The 11,758-nt window shown below is 39.5% G+C and overlaps 1 protein-coding gene across 2 annotated transcripts; it reads right to left on the bottom strand.

Annotated features, from left to right (window-relative positions):
* Positions 1-3,378: 3,378 nt before the first annotated feature.
* LOC137306272 (glucagon family neuropeptides-like) lies at positions 3,379-7,349 on the bottom strand. 2 transcript variants are annotated; one of them, XM_067975445.1, is made up of 4 exons: positions 7,246-7,349; positions 4,654-4,788; positions 4,092-4,199; positions 3,379-3,559 (listed from the first exon to the last, which is right to left on the bottom strand). In XM_067975445.1, the coding sequence occupies exons 1-4, from the start codon at positions 7,344-7,346 to the stop codon at positions 3,379-3,381; spliced, it is 525 nt and encodes a 174-aa protein (XP_067831546.1). In that variant the 5' UTR covers positions 7,347-7,349. The 2 variants fall into 2 exon arrangements, with proteins under 2 accessions (XP_067831546.1, XP_067831540.1); XM_067975439.1 differs by lacking the exon at positions 4,092-4,199 and having other exon boundaries at positions 7,246-7,346.
* Between the last annotated feature and the right edge of the window lie 4,409 nt (positions 7,350-11,758).

The raw sequence follows: 11,758 nt of genomic DNA on the forward strand, positions 1-11,758 counted from the left end.
ATTACGATAGAATGGGTCAGGTTAGATTGGTTAAAATCTTTCTTCTTTCGCAAACATTTGTCGGTGTTCAGACTATAGCCACTGAAGGCAATTATTAAATGAGTGAAAGTGTATTTGATTAATACAGACTCTAGTGCTTCAGCGCAAGGCTGTATTATGTATTAACTGTGGGATAAATCTATTGGCCTCGAATTCGCTCTACTGTATCTGCAAGAGTTTTTGGGCATTTAAGTTGCATTAATCAATCTGGGATGGGAGCTGGTGCACGTTTACCAGTGATGATTGTGTCTGTGTTTTGTCTATGATTGTTTGGAGAGAATAAGGATTAAAATGTATTGGTCGGTGTAAAATCCAGCGTACGCTGTTTAGTTTAACCCAAATGCCAGTTACATTTCAACATTATTGAAGGGTCAAAGAGACAACTAGCTCTTTGCCAACATTAAACTTTATTTTAGACTGCTTAAAAAGTCCCTAGCCATTCCAATTGATCACTGGGAACTTTTTAAACGTTCATTTGCACGGTTAATGCTATGGAAACCATTTCACGTCACCTTGCACGCCGAAGGTATGTATCCAAATGTTTCCCACAGTGTACCCGGATTACACTAAAACGAAGCTGAGTGTTCAATATGTTCGGGCAGCCTGAAACACGGTATGGCCATTGGGCGATTTCTGTTCACTTTGTGAATCAAATGAAGTTGCCGAGTGTTAGCCACTAACTAATTGTAGTTTAATTTCGGCTTCGAAAATCCAAAACTCCAAAGGGCGGACATGCAGAACCATGGAAGAATAAATACATTTAGACAAGTGGGATTAAAGTGTTACCGGAGAGGCACGCTTTGAATTGTCCACACCTTTACTATCTTTGGGGCTGTCGGCTCGAATTCTGCATGGGAATCACGTTGACTAGAAATCGATCTTTTATTGGAGGGCACCGAAAATGAGTAACACGCTGGCCGGTGTGGGGTTTAATTTAATGGTTAGTCGGAAAGTAACTTTCGCCGTGTCAGACTTTGACGAGAGTTTTGCTTTTATATCAGGCACAGTTAAAGCGCAGGATGACCTACTCTGAGTATTTTTGTGTGGTGATAAAGATACCGTATTGTCCGTAAAATAATTGTATGATTTCGGTCCATCGCAGAATATTTAAGAGCTAGGATTAGTATAGTTTTAACGCATTAATTATAGCATAAGAACAAGTCTGTTTGTAGCACGTGTGCAAAGATTAGACGAAGTTGTGTTTATAAAAGTTTATTAATGCAAACTTTACAAAGTGTTTGGATAGACATTAATGATCGAATCCTATTTAAAAGATAGCTACGCGCCTCAGCTCAGTTGAATTCCTTAATTTACTCAACTGCACAAATAAAATGATGTCCAGAATTGCAGTTTCTATTACTGTTCAATCAAGATCGATCTGTTGTCTGTGTAAAGTTTAGTAAGGCATCTGGTGTCCCTATAGTTATACACAAGGTCTCTTGGTCACGCGAACATTAACGAAGCACAGCATTTCATTAAAATGTCTAGAATAGTTAGTAATCTCGGCACAGGCTGAACACCACACTTAGCGCAGTACAGAAATCACCGACTCTACACAACTTGCAAAGATATATCACGAGATCCGCGAACTCTAAGAGGCTCATATGTAAGCTGATGTGTTGCAGCAATGTAGGGCCATTTTTTAAAAAGAAAAAGAAAAAAAACCCTCTGTAATTCATGTCGATTTAAATGACGAATCAAGGCACCAAAACTGCAAGCTGCATCCTGGGTCAAATTGCCTGGAGGAGAATGCAAAATTAAAATAAGATTGATTTCATACATGCCTATGAGCTACTATTGTTTTCCAAAAGGATATTTGAAACTTCCGCCTTGCGTGGGTTTGATTTGTTTTATTTCTTATTTCTACAGATAAATGTTAAAATAAACAAAACCGCAAAGTTTGTATTTTCTACGATGACTTTCTTTAGTAATCAATGTTTTACATGACCAGGTCGTTTGTGGGTTAGCTGAAATTTAATGTTTATAAGACTAGTTATTAAACAGTGCACAATGTTCACTTATACAAACAAAGGTGCATCCGTCTCGCGTTGTGCCTAGGTGAACTTTTGAAACTCACATGCCTGCTTTAGTCGCCTTGGTAAAATGCAACCTTGTTCCTCAAACGTAGTTAATTTGAGCGTTCACATTATAATTACTACATTTTTAGATCATAGATTTCAAGATCATTTTAAGGTAAACAAATCAACATTAGAATGCAATTTGATCCCCAAAAAAGTATTAATTGCTCCCTCCCTTATGATGAGATTATCAGGGTTTAGGGTTTTAGCGGAAGCAGCACTTTTTAATTGGACAGTGCAACAATATTGCACTAAAGCTTCCTGTCAGACTACCTCCAATACTTATCAAAAAATCTCACTGCCTTCGTTTGGAGGTGTTTCATGGCAAACGCAGCTGCAATTGAATGTTAATTGAATGTTAATATCTATTCATAAAAGGCAACCGAATTTGTCAATACGTTTTATTTTTGGGCTGATCCACAGTATATGACGTGGATGTTAAAACGTCACCCTTGTGCTCGTGCACTGCTGATTCCCTTGTTCCTAATTATTGTCTATTTGCAATCATTAATACACGGCAAACCATTTTTAAACAGAGCCATACATCATACTCTGTCAGCCACCCCGTTAGAGGCCCCTCCTTCCCCAACATCTGTACCTTGGTACCACAGTTAACTTTTGCATGCTGTTTTAAACCTAGTGACTAGACACGACATGTGAGTTTGAAGTCGAGTAGTATAATGTCGAGAAGCTATTTAGTAATGGGGGCACTGCCCCTTTAATTTGTCTTGTGTGAAAGCAGCCTATGCTGGAACTCACCGACATGGAGATCTGCAGCAATTCTCCCAAATCAATATCATAATCCCCTTCAAGCAGCCTAAGCAGATCAATGTCTATGTCCTCGAAAATTTGGGTAATATTATTATCTTCAAGGCTGTTGTGGATGAAAAATACTATCTTTTTAATTTTAGTTTTAATACAGTATATGCACACACAAACAGAAACAATATCCCTACATACCTACACCGATTATAGTTATGTATTTCATATAAAGCCAGCCACTCAGACGGATATTGTTCTTGTGCACACTTTATATGAATTGCTCTGCAATATATAACCCAAAAAATGAATCGTCCACAAAGTAGATTTGTGCGTTCTATAGTGTTTTACAAAAAACAATATTTTTATCAAAATATTCGTTTTTAATAGCTTTACTTCATACATAAATACATGTTTAAATAACAGAGGAGCGATGATTATTCAGTCGTTTGAAACGAATCTTGGATAGGGCTGTATACACAGGGTGGGTGGTCACTCATCGCTACAAATAGAATACTCGGCGTCCTTTATTTTTAACCCTTTGTTTATACCTTTTCCCCAGGACGGCTGCCAGGTATTTCTTGACAGCCATCTGTTTCCTATAACGGCTGTAGCTGTCGGTAAAGATGCCATCGGAATGTCGCTTTGACAGGGGTTCTGTATCCTTCTCAACATTGCTGCCACTGCAGATAAAAAATAAAATCAAGACTCCAAGACCTTTTACATATAATATGCACAACTGCTGATAGATTAAAACGCATCCTGTACTAAACTCGCGCCATTCCCGTGATACTAAATAGCAGTCTTCACTAACTTGCTCCTTGAAATGTCGAGCAATGCGATGAACGGAGACGGTTATTTGGAAAGTGAATGTGATTCCCATCTTTATTTCAATTTAAAGGCACTGCTGCTTGTTGGCTGGTTTACCAAACACCAAACACAAAACGAGGCGTGTTGTGTTCATGAACAGTGATAGCCTGGATCTTCATAACTAATGTAAATAGTCCCATTCCCAGGGGGTACCCTATATGGCTTTACCAGATTGAAAGAGATAATAGGAAGTGGGGCAGAGAAAATTAATAAACAAAAGGAATAAACGAGATGGATGCGATGAAGCAGCAACGCAACCTAAATAGAATATGGGAAAGAACTAAAAAAACGATTCATTTGGGATGCCGCAATTTTTATGATTATTTCCAAGTGCTATAAACTCACCCATCGCGCTTTGTATGAATGGAGGACAGAAGTAATAGAGTTGCTTTTTCCAGCGCCAACAATGCCCTTAGGCGTTTATTAAACATCCCATCAGCATGTCTTTCTGTTCTGAGGTACACAAAGGCCACGTACAAGAAAACATCAGTGATCCACGATCAGAACTAAACATCTAAATTAATTATTTGTTCAAACTAGATTTAGGAATCGCTGATAATGTCACTAAAAATAAATTATATTATCTTAAATGCATGCTGCTAGATATTGCAGATTTTTGAATTGCTCGACATTGCAGAGCTTTCTTGACGAACGGGTCTAGCATCTTAATTATTGAATTGATTAACATTAATTTATGCTATTTTTTAAACCACGTTGTGCGCTATCTCGCTAATACGTAACCCGTACAGGGCTTCTTTAACAATTCGGATTTTTTAAAGAAGTCTCATTATTTTAAAATGAATATCTGATAAGTATATATACAAAAATATATAAAACTCCGACACAGCCCCGTCGATCAACGGTCGAGATGACACTTAGGGATTTTTCGCACCAATATAAAAGTCACCTTTTCTCCGGCGGATAGTATAACGTGTTCACATCGTCAATCACCGATGAAGGAATTCGAATGCCATTTCGATCAGCTTCGTAAGTCAAATCCGGTAGTGAGTTTCCTTCTTCATCATACGCCTCATCTTCAACCCTAGGAAGGAACAAAAATATTATGATCTATACGCATCAGTTGGTAAAAGGATGAACTGACATCGAAGTGGTTGGTGATGAACATTCATTTGTTTTCCTTTTGTTCTCTGGTTGTGATTTACTTCTTTTTCACAGCCATAGATGCGCTCTGCTTAGTATTGAGATTAAGGCATTGATGTAAGAGTCTACCGAGACCCACATCAAACGTGAGCAAACTAACAAGTGATGCCCAACTTGTTCTGACGTTCTTCATTCCCATAAGTAATTCATAAATCTGTAAATCGAAATCCACGGACGCTACAGGAATCTTTCTGATATTGTGCAGTGCCCTATTCTCACGGGGGTTCGTGGTCTGTACGGAACGTGAATAATTTAAACAGACTGTGTACGAGCCTATTTCGTGGCTCTTGTGGTGAGGCGAAATGAAAGTTCAAAATATTCACGTTTTTCCCCCTCTAGGGTAACGAGGGGTATCATATAGGGCGTGGGCCAGATTTCGATACTTTAACCGGTTCACGCCGTTATCGAAAGGACTCATGTAAAATCAGCGTTGTTCTTCACATTTACCACAGTAGTTTATTTACAAGAATAACGATCGGGAACAGACTAACTTTGTAATGTCAGTGATCGTTATAACTGCTAATAATCCCCTCACCGTCACCGTTGACTTAAACATCTGAGGCCAGAAGTTGTTGATTAGAATGATGAATTATATCTGGTGTTGAGGACAATATCCTCATCAAGCCAATCCTTATTGGAACTCAATGATGTACAGGACCAACTAATTATGTATTCCTAATGTTAGACTCACCATGCCCAGGTTACGATCGATCGAACATCAAACACTAGCACTGCTAATGCTTTAAACATTATTGTAATTCTAGTTACCTTCACACTCCACACGCACTAATCTACCCAATGAAAGGATTTCTAAGCATAAGGTTCGACATTTTAGCTATTAAGTGCTATTTCCAATAGCCACGCCAGTATTGTTGACATTTTTTTAAACTCCCGGATGATTACAAGAGCAAGTTTTTGACAATTGGAATGAGTTAAGCGTCTCGCCACCCCCTCCTGGCTTACTAGGAATGCGTGAACATTTCCGCGAATATTTGTTAAGGTGCCCTGCTGATCCAATACAACCAAACATTCCGTAGCTGCAACCTCCCAACGTACTCCGAAAGAGGCAAAATCTTCTACTATATTTTTTTAAACTTCAAAAATCTATGAGAAAATCACAGCATTACTAAAAATAAAAAGCAAATGTACCTCCAAATCTGAAGAACGTTTCGTCAGAGAAACTGAGGACTTAGGTCAGTTTTTTTTTAAAGAACTGGACTGGTTATTGAATGCGGCTTTCTAAAGCCTGCAGCTCATATATTTAATAACCGCTCCTGATCTTAGGCAGCAGCCCCGCGTTTACAACAGTGGCCTCTTCCTCCTCCTACTCGCCCCATGACAGTAATTGACGCGATTTCACACCGACTCTCTCGGGACTTCCATTAGGCTCAGTCTCTACATTCATTTTATCAAGCACTCAACTCCATCACACCTACCATACATCCATACAACTCGACTTCCTGCGCCGTCCAGTCATTCCGCGGCAATTATGTATTTTCTCTCTCCGGTATTAATGCTAATCACACGATTCTCTCTTTTACTTCCCATTAATCAAAGTGAAAAGACGCCAAGCCTGCTATAGGCTTTCACCCCTAAATAAACAAGCACTAACATACCACCTTCGACACTATCCGAGAACCGAACCCTTGTTGCGATGTTTGTAGTAGGCTCGGATTATTCTTGAACCCTCTATCACCACCACCGAGATCGGCATAAAATACGCTATTTGAAAAAAAAACAAAATCCTACCATCTGCAAGGGCTTTTCTCCAAGTCCTTCAGCACATTTATAAGGAATAAGCCGACGCAACTGGCGTAGCGTTATGGCTCTGCCCCCGGCTGGGTCCTTTACCTCTTCCCTTTACTCTTCTTTCTAGTTCCCATTTAACTTGTCCATGTTTTCGGCTCCCATCTCTTTCTATTTTAATTCCACATTTTCTTTCTCGTACGTCTCCCTACCACTGCCTTAAATCCCTCTGTCTTTGTAATTATAATTCTCAATAAAGGTCTCTCTCTCTCTCTCTGCTCCTCGCCCCTCTCTCATCCATTCCTATCTCCCACGCTGCGAAACCAAGACAGGGAGATAAAAATCAAGAGGCATCGCCGGAGCGGGGCGCCCGGTATCGCGCTCGCATCACTGGCTGTCAACAAGTAAAAGTCTCTACATGGAGGGATGACCTATCTTCTGGAAACAGTAACTTAAAAGAGAGAAAAGCAAGGCAAAGAAGGGAGATAACACAATGCAAAGTAAATAGGTGGTAACAAAGAAAAGATCCAAATCAGAAAGGCGTGTGAAGGAAAAGTGAGCTCCACTGAATGACAGGGACAGAGTTACCTACCTAAGTCCTGGGTACTTCACTCCAGTCGGTGAACAGTAGACACTGCAATGCATTATGATCCCATACACAACCATAAATGCTATCGTCGCTTTGTTAGACATTCTTAATCTGTAAAGTGAATATCAAAAGTTTAAAACCAAAAAGCAAAATTCACGTTTAAGTCTCTCAATAAAGAAATTAACTCGATTTTACTGAGCACCTCGACTGGATATTAGAGAAATAAAAAGTTAGAAAATTATATATGGTGTACCCTTCAAAAAAACAAAGCCTGTCTTTCTACCTCCTACCCTTTGGTAAGACAGAAGCGCCACAGTTAGATTGTAGAAAACCGAACTTTGCTGGCTCTCACATACCTATTGCAGTTTGGTTGAGTGTTGTGCACGATCTGGTCCAGGTTTAGTTCTGAATCTGATAAAATCTTCCTCACGGCAATTCACTGAGGCGTCGCTGAGATTCTGGTGCCGTTCAACTTGCCACCGTTCCACGCTATTATATATATATATGCAATTATCAGAAATCTTTGCAAACACTGTTTGAAATACACATAGCAACAGATGTCTTTGTAAACATTTGTCTACATCTTAGCTTTTTTATGAACTATTGTTTGTTGTACACTTGCACTCGGATTTTTATTCATGAATCAGACTGCTTCCCTTCTTTTCAGAGTCGGTGCAAGTCACGTTAAGACCATGTATCACCAATAGACGTCATCAGCTTGCGATATTCCTCCCGGAATATAACACTTTTCTTTCTCATCGTTTATCTGGCCAAAGTCATAACCCACTCATAAACACTCATACCAAATTAAAAATTCTATTGCGCTGGTCATTGTGCCAATATTTATCAAGCCACTTTTAGGATTCTCAAGTCAGAAAAGGCAATAAATCAAATCTGTCACGATGATAAAATTAAACTAAGTATAGGGAAATTAATAGTGCCAGGTAATTTGTTTTCAGCACAAAGCAGAATAGGATTATTCTGAAATTTGCTAGTAAAAATTAAAGTTTTGGAAATATGGATTGCATGCATTGATCGGTATTGATGAGTTGCATTACCAGAATAATCGAGCAGTCCACAGTGGCAGTGCTGAAAACTATTAAAGGTGTCACCATGATACTGCATCAAGGGTATAAACGGCAAGCAACGTCAACATAGTTTGACTTTAATTCTCAAAGTGTTTGTGAATCCAACATTTTAGGAGCCTGGGTAAGGAAGACCTCATACTAATGTTAGCAGCTCACTGTTTTCATTTTAGCAAGACTCGTCTTTTTCATTAGTGTACCCCAGGTGTTAGGATTTAACGCCTAACTCGTTTTAATATTGTATCAGCACGAATCTCGGTGTAATCCAAAGGGGAAAATAGTGAGATGTTGTCTCTGTTGTAGATCATAAAGGTATCATCCAATATCTGATAATATCCTAAGAACTTTGGTTCAAAGGTGACAATACCTATACTGTGTGCCCAGTTGTTTAATAGTGTAAATGTCCAACTCCACCCTTAAAACATTTTTTGGGAATCTTTTTAACAAATACATTGAATTCCAAGGAACTGGTGAAGCTTTTTGGTTCCACGTAATGGCAGTGCAACTAGCTCTTTATTTCAGTAGTAGATAATAGTGATATAATAAACCAGCTCCTGAATTGCTGATTTTGTATTACTGAGTACATTAGCAAGGGCTATTAACTCAAACCCTGGAACCTTACTTCCACAGGATTTCTGCAAATTCAAAAGTATTGAATGTCAATGGTAATGAGGGAGTTACATGGAAACAGCACTACAGATTTCTCCATACTAAATGCATCCCAATCTACCGAGGGTATTTCAAGTGCTGTTCTCTTATTATTTCAAGCTGATTTTTCACACAAGAGTACATTGCAAGAGTGTCCTCTGAAGGCAGTCTCTCATAGCTGTACTATTAGATTCTCAACCATGGGTAGTTTTTAATTTATTTTAGGACACCAGTAAAACCACTTTAAAAATAAAACTTTCCTTTGGTGATCTGACTTTATATTAAAAAAAAACTGAAGTGAATGATGTCATTCGGCTTGTTTCTTCATATCAACCGAAGTCACATCGCTAGAAACGGTTACGTATAGGGGCGAAAAGTAATCACAACATGGCTATGAAACCAGGCACAAAGTATTGTTTGTTCACATTTCTTCAAGTTCTTTAGGCCAACAATGTGATTTTAAGCACGTTAAATTATCTAAACTATAACTATGTCTTGTATACTCGATCCATACATGAAATATGACACCTGCACAAGATCGTGATACGTAATTGTAACCAGCACGTTCGTTTATTCTTGTTAAAGATCAGGTAAAAAGTCAAGCACGTGTTCGTGTGTTCATTGTCATATAAACGAGTATATATCCGTGCTGATCTATAAACTACAGTCTTGCACGAATTAGTCACAAAATGCACATCTGACTTCTCATAAATCCTTTTGTATATTTACTGTACGCTGTCAGCGTCTTGAGGGGCAACGGATGATCATTTAGCATTTCCTGCACACATCCCTAAAGCAATTATGATGTGATTAGTTTTAAATTTGCTACAGCATTCCCACCCCCACGTCCCGAGTGCCCGAAAATGCAAAGACGGGATCAGAGCTCCCCCGTGTGTCCAAAAAAGATTTCTGTGAATTGCCTCGTGTTTTCAGCAAGATGCAGTGGCATTAACCGTATAGATTAGTCATTCTTACTGAAAGAACATAGCGCAACTCTCTCCTGCAAGAATCATTTCTAGTTACAGTACAATACGCTTTTTCACTTCCCGTCTATTGTTCATCACTTGTAGCAGAATCCCTCCTGTGAACTCATTGATTCAATCGTTTTCTGTTCGGTAACTTGATGAAAGGATATTTGTCTCCGAAGGACGATGGCATGTGTTCTTTTTGTCCAAGTTTTACTTTTTTGTTTCCAGTAGTAGCTGATTTTTTTATTATTCATTCCAGCAACGTGGGCGTCCTTGCAAGGCCGGCATTTATTGTCCATCTCTAATTGCCCTGAGCAAGTGGTGGTGGGCCTTCTTCATAGAATTATTGCGGTCCCCATGGTGAAGGTGATCCCACAATGCTGTTAGGTAGGGAGTATTTTGACCCAGCCACCCTGAAGCAACCACAATATAGTTCCCTGCACCTACTGCCCTTGTCAGTCTTGGTGGTGGAGATCACCAGTTTGGGATGTGCTGTGGAAGAATATTTGGCAAGTTGGTGCAGTGCATCTTGTAGCATCTTCTAGGTAGCACACATTGCAGCCACAGTAAGCTGCTAGTTGAGGGGGTGGATGTTTAGGTTAATGAATGAGGTGCCAATCAAGCAGACTGCTTTCTCCTGTATGGCGTTGAGTTTCTTGAATGTTGTTGCAACTACATCCATTCAGGCAAGGAACTTGTGCCTTGTAAATGGTGAAGAGGCTTGGGGAGTCAGGAACTGAGCTATTCACTACAAAATACCTAGCCTCTAACCTGTTCAAGTAGCCAAAGCATTTATGTGACCTGTTCAGTAGACTTTTTGATCAATGGTGAGCCCCAGGATGTTGATGGTGGGGGACTTGGCAATGGTAGTGCCATTAAATATAACGGAGAGGTGATTCTGTGAGTATGACTCTGTCAGGCTGCTGCTTGACTAGTCTGTGGGACAGCTTTCCCAACTTTGGGACCAGTCCCCAGACATTAGTAAAGAGGATTTTGCAGGGTTGCAGGCACAGGGTGTGCCTTTGTCGTGTCCTGATTCAACGCCCAAATCGCAGCCAAGTGGTCTGGGTGGCTTTGTTCTTTTTATTCTTTGTAGGGGTTTCATACATTTGAGTGGCTTGCTAGGCTACATCAGAGGGCAGTTAAGAGTGAACCACATTAGTGTTTGACTGGTGTCATATATAGGTTGGACTGGGTAAGAATGGCAGGATTCCTTCCTTAAAGGATATTAGTGAACCAGTTGGGTTTTTACAACAATCTGAAAGTTTCTGGTCACATTTACTGATACCAGGAGGGTGAAATTGGTCTTGAGTGGCAGCACAAAATGGGCTATAATGAATCAGCAGCCCATTTTATACCTGCCTGACTTTCCTTTCCATTGACTTCATGGTCACGGGCTGCCGATTTGCTAGCACCCAATTTACATTACCATCCAAGACCAATTTCACCCCAGGTTTTTTTTTCCCACATTCTTTAAAAAACTGAATTCAAATTCTCAAACTGCCATGATGGGATTTGAACTCACATTCTACTGGATTTTTGGTTCAAGCCTACTCGATTACTAGTCCAGTAACATAACCATTACACTACCATAAGCCTAAACTATTTTCCATTCATCAACGTACATTTGTGTTGAATTATTGTGTTGTAATGTCCTAATAGCTCCTTCCTTGGCTAGTGTCCATTTTTATTCCTTACGCCTTTGTGAAGGCCTTGGAACATTTTTTTACATTAAAATCAGTATACAAAAGCAAGTTTTTTCTGTTGTAGTGATTTTCACTCTGGGAGGGTCAAATTGACATCTGTATCTCACAA

Source organism: Heptranchias perlo, chromosome 3, assembly GCF_035084215.1.
Source record: "Heptranchias perlo isolate sHepPer1 chromosome 3, sHepPer1.hap1, whole genome shotgun sequence".
Taxonomy (NCBI): domain Eukaryota; kingdom Metazoa; phylum Chordata; class Chondrichthyes; order Hexanchiformes; family Hexanchidae; genus Heptranchias; species Heptranchias perlo.